At 34.1% G+C, this 18,619-nt stretch overlaps 1 protein-coding gene across 1 annotated transcript in view; it reads right to left on the bottom strand.

Annotated features, from left to right (window-relative positions):
* Positions 1 to 2,121: 2,121 nt before the first annotated feature.
* Positions 2,122 to 18,619, bottom strand: part of LOC114328781 (cytochrome b5 domain-containing protein 1) — a 29,906-nt gene continuing 13,408 nt past the window's right edge. Inside the window, exons 2-3 of the mRNA XM_028277740.2 lie at positions 14,310 to 14,477; positions 2,122 to 2,361 (exon numbers count right to left, since the gene is read on the bottom strand). Coding sequence (XP_028133541.1) covers positions 2,142 to 2,361; positions 14,310 to 14,477 — 388 coding nt within the window. The 3' untranslated portion in view covers positions 2,122 to 2,141. The remainder of the gene's footprint in view (positions 2,362 to 14,309; positions 14,478 to 18,619) is intronic.

Raw genomic sequence — 18,619 nt, 5'->3', positions numbered from 1 at the left:
AGGGGCGTAACAGAGGCCCCCGCAGCATGAAGCTTGCGGGGGGGCCCAATATGTCAGGGGCCTTATCTTGTCATCTTATATATGTAAAAATGTGTTATTGTTATATTATTTTAAGCATACATACATATGCAACGTTTTTTAAGCAATGCTGTATTGAAATTGAAGTTGCCCATCAGATAGGCATGTGTTAAGAAAATTGTACATAATATATTCGCTGGTAGTTATTAGTGCACGAAGAAAGTTGAAATCATATCATACTAAGTATGCATTAATGTAATCATTTATTAACTTTCGTTCTATTTTATTCTATTCTAATAAAGATGAAAACTGTAAGTTGTTATAAACACAGTGCATGAATAGTAGCCCATAAATGACCGTTTTGGAGTTTTATCAGCGTCACGACGTATTTGCTTGACAATTTGCGACAATTCACGACCCGAAGGGGAGTAAAATAATGTCAAAGTGTCACGAGGGCCAAACAAATCGGTAATTTTTAAATGCTTGAGTGTAATTCGGTAAGATTATTTCATGAATAAAACGATAAAACGATAAAATTAAAATGTTTTTTAAATTATTTTAACTAATATGTTATTAATATCTTCGTCTGAATATTTGCAAAACTTTTTCATGGTGTTCTATTTGACAAGTTGTAAAACATTAATTGTCATTAATGTCACTGAATGTTCATTTTTGCGTAGGGGCATCTGACGTAATACTTGACGACGGGAAATTATTGAAAAAATTGACGCTGTAATTTTTATTCTTGTATGTTTCTATTTTCCAGAATCTCTATGAACGAAATAATCGAAAAAACATTTTTAGCAAAAATGTAGCTTATAAAAGAAATCGACACAGTAAAAGCAACGTTTTAGTGCATGAAAAATGGTTCTTATTCGTCCAACTCCGAATCGAATATTTCAACGTGAAATAAACAAAAAAATGAAGCACTTTTCGGGGAAAACTCATTAAAACTTTTTGAAATGTTTAAAAACAAACTTTATTTTTATTTTTATTTTTTATAGAGTCTTTTTGTACAGCGTTTCATAGCAAGCTTCTAGTATCAAAACTAAGCAGCTCAAAATAAAGTTAGCCCCTTTTTTTGCTAAAAAAAAACGTGAAAGTCTCTCCCTATTTAGCACCCCAAATAAAATTAATCTTTAGCGCTTTACCATTTTCACGGTTATTTCACGTTGAAATATTCGATTTGGAATTTGGCTAATAAGAACAACTTTTGATGAGCTACAATTTTGCTTTTACTGGGTCAATACACTTAATTTATTTCTATCATTTTTTATAAGCTACATTTTTCTTAAGAATATTTTTTCGATCAAATACTTGAGTTTTTTTAGTTATTTGCAACCATCTGAAAACGTGTTTTTTTTTTTTTGTTAAACACTAAACATTTTCACTCGTAAATAACTTAAAAAGTACTGACTTGATAACTTCGGTGGTGATACTGAAAATTACACGGTATCGCCGTATTTCTCGTTCATTTAGTGGGCTATTAAGTACATATAGTCGGTTCGCAGACACAACTGGCTAGTGATTTTATAGTAGTTATTTTTTTTTTTTGTTTTTGGCCAATTTTGCTAAAATTGGCTAAATTACTAACTATTTAGTAATTATTAATTTTGCCAATTTTGTTGCTAATTTTACGAAATTTGCAAACTTACTTACTAAAATCACTAGCCAGCTATGTCTGAATTTAACGAACCGACTATATAAGTTTGTGTTACACATGTCGTATTTAGTAATTTTTTAAGGGGGGCCGACGGATTTTGTTACGCCACTGGGAACGAACACATTAGCAGAATGATAGAGGATAGGAAAGTGCGAATAGCACAAGATAAGTCACCAAATGGACGAAGAAGTATTGACAGAGCAAGAAAAAGATGGTGCGATAACTTAAACAATGTAGAAGCCTAATATTGAAGAAGAAACAGGCTTTAATGCCTACATACAATAAGGAAGAAGAAGAAGAAGAAGAAGAAGATTCAGCGATTCATCTTCCTGCGGAAAATTGGTAGGTTTTTTGCTGTTTAGTGCTTCATTTTCTTTTCCTCACCTAATATACATTGTGGAAAAAAAATGATACACTTTATTTTCCCATAGTAATCCTCACAACATGTTAGGTATTTTATTTAAAATCGTGATTTCATACAACACAATCCAAAATCTGATGGTAAAGGTTCACATTCATCGTCATCGAAATCGCAATATTTCAGATCATCATTGTAGTAGAGAAAAACGCTTGGTACATAATAATTTTGAGGCAATCCCAAACGTGTAAATGTGTCTCGTTCGTCTAAAATGCCGTTTTCCTCCATCGTTTTATTCATGTCTATATTTTTAGACTTATACCTAAAAGAGACGAAATGATAAAAAAATGAACTAGTTTTTAAATACGTTAAGCGTAATTAACATTAGGTATTTGATTAGTTAACATTTGATTTAGAAGCGTTAATTGGAATAGTAGACCAGGCCGCATATGTAAAAATATTAGTACATTTGGACGTTGAGAGGTGACTCAAATTTTTTTGCAGAAATTGCTTGAAAATAAATCAAATAATAATATTTGAGTTATCCTCCCTCTCAAAAAGGTCCGGAACATTGTTTAAATAATCAAAATGTCAAAAAATTAAGGAAAAATTCGATTTTTTTCTTGGTTTTTTGATTATAACTTCAAAAGTATTCCTTTTTGGAGAAAGGTTGTACTAACATAAAAGTTGCGTAATTAAATTTCCTACAATATAGAACTGGCTAAAAATTTTAAAAATAGTCACCCTTGTTGCAAAATAGCAATAATTGTGAAAAAAACATACAAAAACAAGTATTCGCATTATACGCTTTTCAACCATTTATGCTACATTTAGGATCTTCATATTTCACCCTGAAAAACTATATGATACAGTAAAACAATACTGTATATTTCATTAAGATCGGTTCAATAGATTTTGCAAAATAAATTTTGCAATCCAGCTTTCGTAAAAAGAAATCATTTTTTCAAAATGTTACAGGACTGAAAATAAAGCAGATAGCAAGTTGAAAATTTTTTTGCCTATAGAAGTGTATTGTACCTTTCATTTGCAATTTTGCAAAATTAAAATCGATTAACACCACGGCGTCAGGATTTTTTTTAAATAAACATTAATTATTGGTGCTACGCGCAGGACAGCGGATAGTTTGTTTTGATTGGGCATTCCAATGACCTGTGATAATGATTGATACATTTTAATTTTTATTACATTTCGATATAAATAAATAAATTTTTTATTGCAAAATAAAAACAAATACTCTATCCTTTGAAATAACACTTTTATTAGCAAAAACTTTCTTTGTTAATATATTTTAACTTAAATAATGAAAGTTTATTATTTTTAAACATATGCAATTGTTTAAACAATATTTCACAAACAATAATAAAATTAGTTTGATTTTTGTGAAATTAAAATATTAAAATACAACAAAATATAGAGTAAGAAAATAATATATTGGATAAGGAGTGGAAGAAATTTTGGTGGAAATCAACTTGTGTGAATCGAACACCACTGTCCTGCGCGTAGCACCAAAAATTATTGTTTATTTCAAAAATTTTCTGACGCCGTGGTAATTAATCGATTTTAATTTTGAAAATTGCAAATGAAATGTACAGTAGTACACTTCTATAAGTAAAAAAAATTAAACTTGCTATCTGCTTTATTTTCAGTCCTGTAACATTTTGAAAAAATGAATTTTTTTTGCGAAAGCTGGATTGCAAAATTTATTTTGCAAAATCTATTGAACCGATCTTAATGAAATTTACAGTATTGTGTTACTGTATCACAAGGTTTTTCTGGGTTAAATATGAAAGTCCTAAGTGTAGCATAAATGGTTGAAAAACGTAAAATGCGAATACTTGTTTTTGTATAGTTTTTTCGCAATTATTGCTATTTTGCAACTAGGGTGACTATTTTTTAAATTTTTAACCAATTCTGTATTGTAGGAAATTTAATTACGCAACTTTTATGTCAGTACAACTTTTCTCGGAAATGAATACTTTTAAAGTTATAATCAAAAAACGAAGCAAAAAATGGAATTTTTCCTTCAATTTTTGACATTTTGATTATTTAAACAATGTTCCGGACCTTTTTGAAAGGGAGGATAACTCAAATATTATTATTTAAGTTATTTTCAAGCAATTTCTGCAAAAAAATTTGAGTCACCTCTCAACGTCCATCTCAAAACAGATGCGCCCTGGACTATAGGTATTAAAGAAGAATTATGTTAGGGCAAAACCAGATGGACCACTCTGCAACGCTACTTTGTGGATCCACAAAGCAACTTCCGATGATTGGCCGTAAGTTCTTATGTGGAGTGGACGTTACACCCCAGACGAGCGACTGTGGCCAGCCACAGTCGCCGATCCTCACTACTAGAGTGGCGTCCACTAGTCGCAAAACCTATTCAGACGGACCACTTTTGTAGCTGCCTCAGATATTGACGAGAGTTTACACGGTGAGCACGTAAAATGAATTTTGATTCCGAAAGATTTTTAATTGAAGTCCAAAACAGACCGGCTATATGGGATACAAGAACCCGAGGGTATAGTTATAGGGCATTGAAAGGAAAAGCGTGGGACGAGATCTTTGAATTATTTGTTCCTGATTTTAAAGAAGGTAGCCCTATCGAAAAGAATAAATCCGGTAAGCAATATTTTCTCTATTTATATTTACATTTTATTATACAATAGAATTAGATTATACAATAGAAGGAGACCTTCCTCGTCTAAATCCATCATTGAACTGAGCAAAACAAAAAATACTCAAAATCGTGTTTGTTTATTTATGTTAAATAGTGAAGTCCCATCCTAGGCCGAAAAAGGTTTTATTGTTTGTTGTAGAAAACAAAACGATAAGATATCAGTTAAAAGGGGGTTGCAAGTTAACAAGTTTAGATATATTTAATGTCATCATCTCCTTAAAACAGGACCTCGTTCACCACTCTGTGTGTTGAAAATGTATTAAACCATTTTACGGCTTGAGATACAAGATGTACTGGTTAATTTTTTATGTGCTTCTTTCTGTGATATAGCTGCTTTTGTCTAGTTCTTCTTAATTCCATTTATGGAGCTTATTGGTATTTTTTTAAAAGGGTTGAAATTTTATAAAATATTTAAAACTATGGACATTACAAACATAGACTTTGACGAACACAGTTTTTTAAAAACTTATTAGCCGGTAAGTTTTTAATCATTTGAACAAACTTACTTTTTCTCGCTCATTACATTAAACGCTGCACCCTTCCAAACGATCCACTTCACAGCGTAGTCGCCGGCGCTAGAAAATCGCCTGTTTCAGCCACTCTGTGGATCCATTTCAGCCACTTTGTGGATCCACAGACGACAGAGTGGCCCGTCTGGTTTCGCCCTTAATTCTCTTTTTTATTTTGTATGATTGTATGTATACCTACCCTCCGCATAAAATGAAAATGTTTTAAGGTATATGCTTGATCAACGTGCTTGCACCAACACAGGAATACACGAAGAAATTAAAGATCAATTCTACACAGACAGGGCCGTAAGTACGATGTTAAGGCCCCCGGGGCAAACGTGATCTGGGGGCCCCCTACCGGGAGGTCTGGGGAATGTACCCCCAGCGGAAGGGGGGGTCCGGAAAAATGTTTGATATTTAACCCCCTGAAAACGCATTTTCTCTCCTGTGTGAATACCACACTCTTTTCTTTCTTTTTTTTTGTCAGCATGTCCTGAAATCACTATAAAATTAGTAGCGATAATGATTACATCTTCATCTGTATCTGACATTGCGGATGGATCATCAACGAATGCGTTCGTTCGCTACAATGTAAATGGTCTTACTTTGTAGGGAACGAATAACCAAACAAACACCTACGAATTCGTTCCTTCGTTCGTGTTCACTTTGAGTTAAATGCGCCTTAAGGTGCCTTAAGCAACTGCAGTGTGAGCTAAACACACTCAGTGTAGCTGATCAGTGTACTGGTGGTACCGATCCTAATGTGCTCATTCTATCTTACCCTTACTTACCTTTCTTTTTAATACATATTATGTGGTTCCTTTCAGGTACCAAAGATGTGGTCTGGGGTAAATGGGTTAATACCATAATTGGGACCTGGAGCCCCTATTCCGGATGCATTTTAGTTTTTATTTCGCCAAAATAACTAATTTCCTCAGTAACAATTTATATCTTTACGAAAGGTCTCGGGGGGCCCAGCTTAGCCCGGGTCCCCTATTGAAATGGCATTTTAGGTTCTTTTTACGTCGAAATAACTAATTTCTCAAGTAGGTAATAATTTAAATTTTTATGTTAAGGTCTCGGGAGCCCCAGCTTAGCTCAGGCCTCAGGGGCCCCTGTTTTGTTCTAATTGCATTTTAGTCGAAAAGACTAATTTCCCCAGGGAAAAATTAAAACTTTATGTTGTGGTGTTTTTAAAATTGTCATTTGAAAATATTTCGATGGGATCGGCTTTTAAAATATATATATTTTTATTTTCCTAGTTGTAAGGACGATCTATGAACGGTCAACCAAACGGGGGCCCCCTTGCCGGGGGCCCAGGGCACTGCTTCGGTTGCCCCAATGGTAGTTACGGCCCTGTACACAGACCTTGAAAGAGCATAATATGATACCTACATAATTGTGTCAAAACCGATATTAAAATGATCCATTTGGAGACATAAACGCTTAGATAGGAAAATAAATAGATATGTTCCTAATAAGATTATATTGGTAAACACAGCCTTCACGATGTTACTAATGACAATGGGTTATCAAGAGTATTTCTAAAGTAACTTAGATATCACAGACCAAATTAACTATGTTATAATTGATAGAAGGCACTTTACAAACTTAATGGACGTCAGACGTCTTTATGGTGGTAGCAAAGTTTTGACAAAAAAGTTTCAACGCTAATAAAGAAAGGAGCTTTAGACAAATATAATTTACATATGCTAAATAATAAAAACAAAGAAATAGTTCCAGCCACATATAAAAGAAAACCTAGAACAAACCTGGACTCCTGGATAGTCAAGCACGGAAATATGGAACAACTGTCAGATGGCTTTGAAATTGGCAGCTGCAAACACATTGGGCATATCCCGATTCCAACAGAGCAACGACTGGTTCGACCAAGATTGCAAAAAAATAATAACAGATGAGAAGAACGTGGTATTTAGAACCATGCAACAAAAAAGAACTAACACAATAATAGATATGCACAAAAACATAAGAAGAGAGGAAAAACGATTGGTAAGACACTTTCGAGAGTTGCTGGAAGGAAAACCTACTAACCACATAGAACTGCAGTACCCAGATAAGGCATTTGTGGAACCCTCTCGTTATAATAATGGAAAATATCTATGGATAAAAAACTAAAACTACCACAGATCTTATGACAGGGATGTCATCCCAGCAGAATTATTTAAACACATTTACGGGGTGTAATGATAGATCGCCTCCACGTGGTGCACCCTGGGTAACGCTAAATGGTCTATCAATTTTTGGACACCAAACTAGCCGCTAAGCTCTCCTGGCAACCAGTACGATAAAGAAAAGCAAGGAAAGGAATCTCCATATAGGAATATGGAAAACTACAAAGGTGTTTATCAACACCATTTGACGAGACGTATCGGACCAACCCTCCGTATATGTCAAATAAACATAGAGGGAATTAGTAGATCAAAATCTGAATTTCTTTCAAAAATACTAATAGAAAATAACGTTGACGTCATAGCTATTCAAGAAACTCACGCATCAGAAACCGAGCTTCTTAAGAGGGATAAAATTCCGGGATATAGCATGATTGGAGCCACTTACAGCAATGTTTACGGAACTGCAACTTACGTGAATAACAGTATACAAAATTCCAAGGTGAAGGACTGCAGCTGCGAAAATAGTGTATCCATAATCTCTACAAAAGTGAATGACATAACCATAAAGAACATCTACAAACCACCATTAACTAAATGGCCAACAAATGTAATCAAAACTGAGGACAACCAACCTACAGTTTACATAGGGGACTTTAACAGTCACCACAACAAATGGGGGTATGAAAACAATGATGAAAATGGGGAAAAACTCCTGGAGTGGGCCGAAGAAAACAATATCCACCTTATCCATAGTCTAAAAGATAAACCTACTTTCTTTTCTAGAAGATGGCGCAAAGGCTACAACCCTGATCTATGCTGGGTTTCGAGTAACTCACAGTTACAACCACTCCCAAGCTCCCGAACTGTACTGCCTAGTTTCCCTCGCAGCCAACATCGACCTGTCATAATCGAAATAGGCATACAAATTTCTATCGTTGAATCCACGCCGAGACCCCGTTGGAATTTTAACAAAGCAAATTGGCCTGAATACACCAAAGAGCTGGACACCTGCATTCGCTTCATTGACCCAAAGGCCAACAATTACCACCGTTTTTTAGGAATGGTTATCTCTATCGCCAAAAAACATATCCCCCGAGGTTTTCGAAAGGAGTACATCCCAGGCTGGACGGAAGAAAGCCAAAAACTATATGAAGAATTTTTGAAATCAGAAGATCCCGAAATCGGTGACAACTTACTTAAGTCACTGGATTCAACTAGACTTAATAAATGGAAATCTACCGTAGAACATATTGATTTCTCCCGTTCCAGTCGGAAGGCATGGGGACTGATCCGCAAACTGGGCGAAGCAAGCAGAGCACAACACTTAAACAAATCAACAATTGAGCCAAATAAGATAGCCAATAGAATAATTGAGAACTCTCGAGCTCCATCTGAGAAAACTCATACATCGATGGTAAAAAAAGCTCTTAAACAACTTAAATCAAATACCCCCACAACATCAGAATACTCACGTGCCTTCTCATTGGATGAAATAAACGAAGCGCTTAACCAAACCAAAACGGGAAAAGCAGCTGGTTTCGATGGAATATATCCTGAGTTTATAGTCCACACTGGTACAAAAATAAGACAATGGCTCAAAGAATTCTTTAGCGACATTGTGACTACAGCTATGCTTCCCCCAGAATTTAAAAGAACAAAAATTATCGCAATCCAGAAGCCTGGCAAAGACAACAAGCTGCCTGAAAGTTACCGGCCTATCGCCTTACTCAGTTGCTGTTATAAATTACTAGAACGACTCTTATATAATAGAATATGTAACACCATTGAGGACGCTGTACCAATTGAGCAAGCTGGATTTAGAAAAGGACGAAGCTGTTGTGACCAAGTGCTGTCCTTAACTACATTCATCGAAGCTGGCTTTGAAAGACGTGAAAAATCTGCCATAACATTTATAGACCTTACGGCTGCCTATGACACTGTGTGGAGAGAGGGCCTTATTTATAAGTTGATGAAAATCATACCCTGTCTCAAAACTTGTCAGTTGATAAACAATCTACTAACTAACAGACTGTTTCAGGTATATATAAATGATGCACGAAGTAGCGTTAGAAAACTTAACAACGGCTTACCTCAAGGCTCAGTGCTAGCTCCTTTATTATTTAACCTTTATACGGCGGATATACCTGAAACAAAATCGAGAAAATTCGCTTATGCAGACGACCTGGCCATTGGCTTCCAAGATAATAGTAAGGAAGCTGGAGAACGAGCTCTAAACGAGGACCTAACTACACTTAGTAACTACTTTAAGAACTGGCGCTTACGTCCTAACACAAGCAAAACTGAAACCTGTCTCTTTCACCTGTCGAACCAACTTGCGGGCGATACCCTCAATGTAACTCTAAATGATGCAGCTATCAAACATAACAACAACCCCAAATATCTAGGCATCACACTTGATAGAACACTCACCTTCAAAAGCCATCTTACAAACGCAGCCGGTAAACTGAGAACAAGAAATAATATAATAACAAAACTTGCTGGAACAACTTGGGGTGCTTCTGCAGATACTCTTCGGACCTCTGCTCTAGCTTTGGTTTTTTCAGTGGCAGAATATTGTGCACCAGTATGGTTAAATAGTGCACATACAAACAAAATCGATGTCCAACTTAATCAAACCATGAGATTAATCACTGGAACAATAAAATCAACCCCAGTGAGATGGCTGCCTACTTTGAGCAATATTGCCCCACCAGATCTACGCCGTACAGCAGCATTAGTGAGAGAGTATCAGAAAATTGTAGCCAACATACAATTACCAATCCATCAAGACATACCAGACATCTCAAAAGAGCACCAGCGACTGAGGTCTAGAAATCCTCCAATCAGAACTGCCCGAACAATTGGTGATTCCTATGATATACAAAGGCAATGGTCCACAAGATGGATGCCAACAATAGCAGCAGACTATATTCAGATATCCACCCCAACCCAGGGTTTCATCGGATCGGGTCTGCCCCGGCCCACCTGGACGAGGCTTAATCGCATACGTACCGGACATGGCAAATGTGCTGATTCTCTGTTCAAATGGGGTCGTGCAGAAAGTCCACAGTGTGATTGTGGATCGCTTAGAGAGACCATAAGTCATTGTGTTTCAGATTGCCTAAATCGGGCCTACCGTGGAAACCTCCAGGACTTTGTGGAATGCTCCCCAGATGCAATTGAATGGCTATGTAAATTGGACATTAATATTTAGATTCATTCATTATGTTTTGGTGTTTGAATAATATATGTGTATATGTGTATATATGTGTGTATATATGTATATATGTATATATATTATATTTGTGTATTTATCGTACTGAGAAAGTCCATACGCTAAATAAAATAAAAATATTTAAACACATGAAGGTGATGAAAAAATAGTTAAATACAGCATACAAGATATTTACTCCTGTCGCCAGGAGGGGTACAACGGCCTCCTTTATTCATATGGAATTACCCAAGATTTTTTATGTATTTTGACCCGTAGAACACGAGTTTTTTGGGTAACAGTTGATCCGGATGTCGATAAGATTGTTATAAACAAAGAACTTGAGGAATTACAAAACAGCGATTTTTCGCAAAACAAAACATTCTTTTGTGTATTTTTTGGGTCATTCTAAGCAAAAAATGTTCTTACAAGTTTTTTCGTAGGATGTACATATAGTTTTCGAGATAAGCGCGGTTGAACTTTCAAAAAATCGAAAAATTGCAATTTTTGTACCCGAATAACTTTTGATTAAAAAATAAAATTGCATTTCTGCTTACCGAATTTGAAAGTTCAAGTCAAATTCTATCGGTTTTGATTATTTTCATTGCTAAAACTAAATTTTTTTATTGTTAAACAAAGCTATAAGCACATATTGCTTGAGTGATATTTTCAATGCATTTCTCATTTAAAATCGAACGAGTACGCGAACCTACAAACAGGTAATATACGCAGCATGCCTTATAACGCATGCATTGGGCACGCAGGGGCGTCATTTGATGGGGTCAGGGGGGCATTTGCCCCCTGACCCTGAGAATGACTGAAATTTACAAAAAATACATCAATTTTCATCATTACATCATATATAATGTACCGGGTGTCCATTTATATTTTCCCCCATTTTAACTACCTATAACTTCTAAACGGCTCAAGATAGAAACATGCGGTTTTCGCTGAAATGTTTTATTTTACTAAAAGTTTTGTATGAATTGATTGAGTTTTTTATATCGCTTTCAATTACGAAAATAAAAATGGCGGATTTTTGAAAAAAAAACTTTGTTGACTTTTTTTTAATGGAACACCCAGTATATTTTTTTGTAAATTGAAAGAACAATAATTCACCTATCCAGCGATATAAAGTTTTTTAAAATCGGTTGTCAAATCACTGAGTAATTACTTTTTAAAATGAGAGGTGCAGCGTGGATATCACATACCTAAATAACATGTAACTAAGCAAAATGATATATTTTGTTGTGATTTTCACATTGCATCTCTCATTTTAAAAATTAATTTCTCAGTCATTTGAAAACCGATTTTAAAAAAAATATATCGCTGGATAGGTAAATGACAATTTTTTCAAGTTACAAAAAAATATACTGGGTGTTTTAATAAAAAAAGTCAACAACGTTTTTTTTTTCAAAAATCCGCCATTTTTTATTTAAAAGCGATATGAAAAATGTCCATTTACCTAAAAAATTAAAAAAAAGGTTATTTACCTATCTAGCGATATAAAAATTTTCAAAATCGGTTGTCAAATGACTGAGCAATTAATTTTTAAAATGAGAAATGCAATGTGGAAATCACATAACATAATATCAATTTGCTTAGTTAGAGAGTTGCACCTCTCATTTTAAAAATTAATTACTCAGTCATTTGACAACCGATTTTAAAAAAACTTTATATCGCTGGATAGGTGAATGACCTTTCTTTCAATTTACAAAAAAATATACTGGGTATTCCATTAAAAAAAAGTCAACAAAGTTTTTTTCAAAAATCCGCCATTTTTTTTTCGTATTTGAAAGCGATATAAAAAATTTAATCCATTCAGACAAAACTTTTACTAAAATAAAACATTTCAGCGAAAACCGCATATTTCTATCTTGAGCCGTTTAGAAGTTATAGGCAGTTAAAATGGGGGAAAATATAAATGGACACCCGGTATTGTATATAATACCGGGTGTCCACTTATATTTTCCCCCATTTTAACGGCCTATAACTTCTAAACGGCTCAAGATAGAAATATGCGGTTTTCGCAGAAATGTTTTATTTTAGTAAAAGTTTTGTCTGGTGGATTGAATTTTTTTATATCGCTTTCAAATAGGAAAAAAAAATATGGCGGATTTTTGAAAAAAACGTTGTTGACTTTTTTTTTAATGGAACACCCAGTATATTTTTTTGTAAATTGAAAGAAAGGTCATTCACCTATCCAGCGATATAAATTTTTTCAAAATTGGTTGTCAAATCACTGAGTAATTAATTTTTAAAATGAGGGGTGCAACGTGGATATCACATACCTAAATAACATAACTGAGCAAAATGATATTTTGTTATGTGATTTCCACATTGCATCTCTCATTTTAAAAATTAATTGCTCAGTCATTTGGCAACCGATTTTAAAAAATTTTATATCGCTGGATAGGTAAATGACCGTTTTTTCAAGATCCAAAAAAATATACTGAGTGTTTTAATAAAAAAAGTCAACAACGTTTTTTTTTCAAAAGTCCGCCATTTTTTATTTAAAAGCGATATAAAAAATGGTCACTTACCTAAAAACTTGAAAAAACGGTCATTTATCTATCCATCGATATAAAAAATTTTAAAATCGGTTGTCAAATGACTGAGCAATTAATTTTTAAAATGGGAGATGCAATGTTGAAATCACGTAACTTGGTTAGTTATGTTATTTAGGTATGTGATATCCACGTTGCACCTCTTATTTTAAACATTAATTAGTCAGTGATTTGACAACCGATTTTGAAAGACTTTATATCGCTAGATAGGTGAATGACCTTTCTTTCAATTTACAAAAGAATATACTGGGTGTTCCATTAAAAAAAAGTCAACAACGTTTTTTTCAAAAATCCGCCATATTTTATTTCGTATTTGAAAGTGATATAAAAAAATTCAATCCATTCAGACAAAACTTTTACTAAAATAAAACATTTCAGTGAAAACCGCATATTTTTATCTTGAGCCATTTAGAAGTTATAGGCAGTTAAATTGGGGGAAAATATAAGTGGACACCCGGTATAATGCTTGCCCCCCCCCCCCCCCAATCAAAATTTCAAATGACGCCCGTGTTGGCACGGGAAACACTATTTGTTTATAGCTTTGTTTGACAATAAAAAAAAATTTTTTTTAGCAATGCAAATAACCAATACCCGTATAATTTGACTTGAACTTATTTGACTTGAAGTTATTCGGGTTAAAAAATTGCAATTTTTCAATTTTTTTAAAGTTCTCGAAAACTTTCAATTTTTTTAAAGTTCGCGTTTATCTCGAAAACTGTGCATCCTACGAAAAAACTTGTAAGAACATTTTTTGCTTAGAATGACCCAAAAATTACAAAAAAAAATGTTTTGTTTTGTCAAAAATCGCTGTTAAGTAATTCCTTAAGTTCTTTGTTTATAACAATCTTATCGACATCCGGATCAACTGTTATCCAAAAAATTCGTATTCCAAAAATTGTATGCGAAGAGTCAGTGTTGTAGGTTTACATTTTTATTCCATTCTTAAAACAGGGAGGTAGTACGCCTAGATAATTTTTAAACGTGAAATAGACGGTTGTCGAATATTGACAAATTTAACTTTATTTCGGAAACCTTAACAGTTTGAGCGATACATTATTAGCAAAAAATTTTGCAAATGGCGTCCCCTATTATCCCTTAAAAAATTTCCATCGACCTACCAAACACCCTGTATATCTGAATACTCACTTACCTCCATGTATAGCTGCCTGCATCGCTGTTAAATAAATTGTATCGCTCTTGAATCCTGTAGAAGTTATCTTCACAACAAACATTTATTAATACTTCTTTAAAAAATGGAGCAACCATATTTACAACTCGTAATGGTCGTACTCTTTTGGTTAACAAACCTATTTGGTATCTGCAAAATATTATAAATAAATTGAGCAGCATTATTTATTTGAATAGGATAAAGCAGTGTTTCCCAAAGTGTGGGTCGCGACCCCCTGGGGGGTCGCAATGAGGTACTAGGGGGGTCGCCGGAAATTTCCAAAATAAGACAAAAACACTACTTTGTTAAATCATGTATTTTTATTTTAATAAAGCCGTAAATAAAAATTAACAATTAATTATCAAACGAAACATAAAACTAAATATTAAAAGTCCTTGAAAGTAAAAGAAAAAAATAAAGTCAAATATTACAATGTTAATAAGACCCATGCGCCTGTTTTTTTGAAACTAGTCTTTCAAATCTAGGCTGTGTATTTGAGACACACAATTATATCGTTTTCAAGTACGAGACGATTTCTCACTTTTGTTTTAATGGCAGTCATAGACGAGAAACTTAACTCACATAAATATGATGTTACAAATGGAACCAAACATTTTACAGCTTCATTCGCCAACTGAGGGTATTCCTGCATCTTTTTGGTCCAAAATTCGTCCGGGTTCTGGGAAAAAAATTGGAGCTTCAACATTCCATCACTTGATATTTCAATAAGTTGTTCTTTCATGTTTATTGGTATTTCAGCATGTTGAAAGGAATCGGCTAAAAACGGATTCAGTATCCATCTGCAACTGTCGTAACTGTTTTGAATTTCTTAGGGGAAATAATCACAGAGCTGTTGTTTTAAATTAAGCAAAGTAACTTGCATGCCTGCATAAACTTGTTCAAAATTTGTAGCAATGTAACATACATTTTCTATAATTTCCTGAACGCACTGGAATGAATCGAGCTGCTTTTTGCCAAGTGAAGTTGACCATAAATCGATTTTTCTTATAAACCCCTTAATTTTATCTGTGGCTGTAATTATATTAATGTCGCGACCTTGCAAATTACTGTTCAAAATATTTAATTGTTCGAATATATCAGCAAGGAAACCTAGTTTCAAAAGCCAAATAGGATCGGAAAATTGATTTTCATATGGGGACTTCTCATCTTTCAAATACTCGTACATTAAAAGCTTAAGTCAAGTACTCTTAAGTCAAATACTCTTTTTAAGACGTTGCCCCTTGAAAGCCACCTTACTTCGGTGTGATAAAGAAGATTTTGAAATATAGCACCCATGTCTTCGCAGATTTTTCGAAAAATACGGGTCTGTAAAGCTTTTCCTTTAATGGAATTTACAACTTTAATGATGGATTTCATAACACAGTCCATTTCAGGAGGTAAAGCTTTTGACGCCAGAGCTTCTCGATGTAAAAAATGCTCCATGTGGCATTAGGCATTATTTCTTGTAATCTGACGACAAGACCAGATTGATGTCCTGTCATAGCTTTAGCGCCATCTGTGCATATAGCAATACATTTTCCCCAGTCAATAACATATTTACTTGTGCGTTTCACAAAACTGTCGAATAAACATTTTCCAGTGGTATTGGTCTCCAATGGGGAACAAAATAAAATATCTTCTTGAATGCCATTATTTGTATCATATCTTACAAACGTAATAAATTGGGCACAGTTAGATATATCCGTGGATTCGTCCATTTGAAGAGAGAAGTACGTGCATTTATTAAGATTTTCCACAACTTGCGCTTGAATATCTTCTGCCATATCACAATTCTTCTTTGGATAGTATTATTTGACAGAGGTATTGTTTTTAACTTTGCAGACTCTTTTTCACCAATCATTATATGTACCATTTCAACAGCTGCTGGCAAAATCAGATTTTCAGCAATTTTGTGCGGATTACTAGTTTTGGCAACGCGATAAGCAACTTTATAACTTGCTAATAATGCTTTTTCGTTAGTAGTGGTTGCCAATTGAAAAGTATCTTGCTGTTTGTGAAGGACGTTCAGCTTTTTTTCAAAGAATTCTACGGGTTTGTCTTTTTTATCTGGATGTTTGCTATTTAAATGTCGAAGTAACTTTGATGGCTTCATGCTTTCGTTTGACAATACTTCTCCACAAATAACACATTGTGGTTTATTGGAAATAATGGTAAAACCATATTTAAGATATTCATCACTGTAAAGTCTGTTTTTCTTTTTATTACTGCCACTTTCAGACGTAGATGGTTCTGCACTTCTTTTTAAAAACTTATCCATAATTTGTAATTTATCGTAGACGTAAATACGTAAACGGGAATACGTAAGTCGCAAAATATTTACTCATTACTTAATACCGCTGCATTCGCCACAACGTGCTGTTTCGAACTGAGGTCTCATTGCACATCGCCGCTTATATAAAGCCAAAACGAGGCTACGAGAACGTTCCAGAGTGCCATCTAGTAGCGAAGTAAGGAGTAGAGCCTTCGCGAATATCCTGGAAAAGTATTGCGATGTAGACACAAAGATGTCGCGGTGTACAATGTGCAGTCGACTTTTTATTATTTATTTTTATTGTAAATGCTAGTCTGGCAGAAGTACTACTAGTGTACTAGTGGGACAGATCACAATTATTAAAATAATTGTTGAATTTTTTAAATGTATTTAGTTTGAATTTAAACAGTAAAGTAAAATAAAATTTGAGAAACCATCAGTTGTACATTAGGCACGCTATTTTTGTCGCTATTTTGGTTTGGGTGATGAGTAGGGGGTCGTGAACAATTTTTTTAACAAAAAGGGGTCGCGCTTTAGATAAGGTTGGGAAATACTGGGATAAATGATACTGGGCCCAATAAGTGAAAATAACAACTGGCGAATTATAATAATAATAATATGTAGAACATCAAGTCTATAGTATTTTTACTACAAAAGCGATATTACGTAGGTCAAAATTTTTGACGTAAGAGAACTGTCAAAACATTAGAATGTGACTTTTCATTATAAACATGGCAATAATGAAAAGTCACATTCTAATGTTTTGACAATTCTCTTACGTCAAAAATTTTTACCTACGTAATATCGCTTTTGTAGTAAAAATACTATAGTAGGCCCATGGGTTGATTGACCATTCTCCTCTATCCGTTCTTATCCATTACTTTCATCCTCGCAATTTGTGACGTTTAGTCTTTTTAGATCCTCTTCTACATCCATTTTCCACCTAGTTTTGGGTCGACCTCTTCTTTGACGTCCTCCAATTAGCGCCTTCTAGCCGGCATATTACGTAATAGGCTGTTTCCAAATTATAACTATTACATTGACGAAAAAGAGCTGTTTTCAACAAAACCAAGATTGTAAAAATCGATTAAGCAGAACCGGACTTACAGCGATTTTTTCATAACAAGGTTTCCACTCACCCCCACCTCTTATTTGCACAGGTAGACTTAAACTTGTGAAATAAAATATGCACAGAATTGTATGAAGAATACGATGATCGGATTTCCAGTGCCCTTTCATTAGGCAAATTTTGTAAAATTTCGATTTTTTAATTTTTGATATTCAATTACGCCCCCTAGCGGTGGACTTACAATTATAAAAATAATTTTCAGGCTTTTCTCGGGGCAACTTTTGTTATAAAATTTTTTTTTTCCCAAAGCTGTAGTATAAACGGTTCCTGAGATATGGCCGAGAGCCATTCTTATTGGGACAACCGGTACATGGAATTATAGTCTGGGCTGATTATCGGAGAATAGGCCATTTTTGGGAAAAGTTATTTACCAGCAATTTTATTGCTGGAATCGAATTATAAGATCCTACATATTAATAACATAGGTATGCAAAGTCCTCAGATAGTGTGCTACTGTTTTTATAAACAAAATGGCGCTCGAAAATCGTGTTTTTTTCAATTATTGCTCTAGAACTCCGAAGATTTTAACTTTACAACAAAAACACTCAAATAAAAATTCACCGTGATTAAATTCTGCATAGAGACGTGTTTTTCCCGATCTGCTCCGACGAAAATTTTTCTCGGAAAATGCGGGTTTTCCCAACAAAATCTTTAATTTTCAAATAAAGTTTTAGATAAGTAATTATTTACCAATAATTAAATAATTTGGTGACTTAAAAGCCTTCTTGGTTTAGATTATAGTTCCAGAAGCTGGTGAAAATTAAACGAATATTTTAACAACAATTCAACTGTTAATTAATAATTTACGGTCGCAATAATAACCAAAATAATTATTATACACTGATCAAACTTTGAAATCTTATAAAGATGAGATGCCTATTTAACATTTTG

Source organism: Diabrotica virgifera, chromosome 3 (genome assembly GCF_917563875.1).
Source record: "Diabrotica virgifera virgifera chromosome 3, PGI_DIABVI_V3a".
Classification (NCBI taxonomy): Eukaryota; Metazoa; Arthropoda; class Insecta; order Coleoptera; family Chrysomelidae; genus Diabrotica; species Diabrotica virgifera.
The sequence above is the reverse complement of the archived record's forward strand: the minus strand, read 5'-3'. Positions and strand labels throughout refer to the sequence as shown.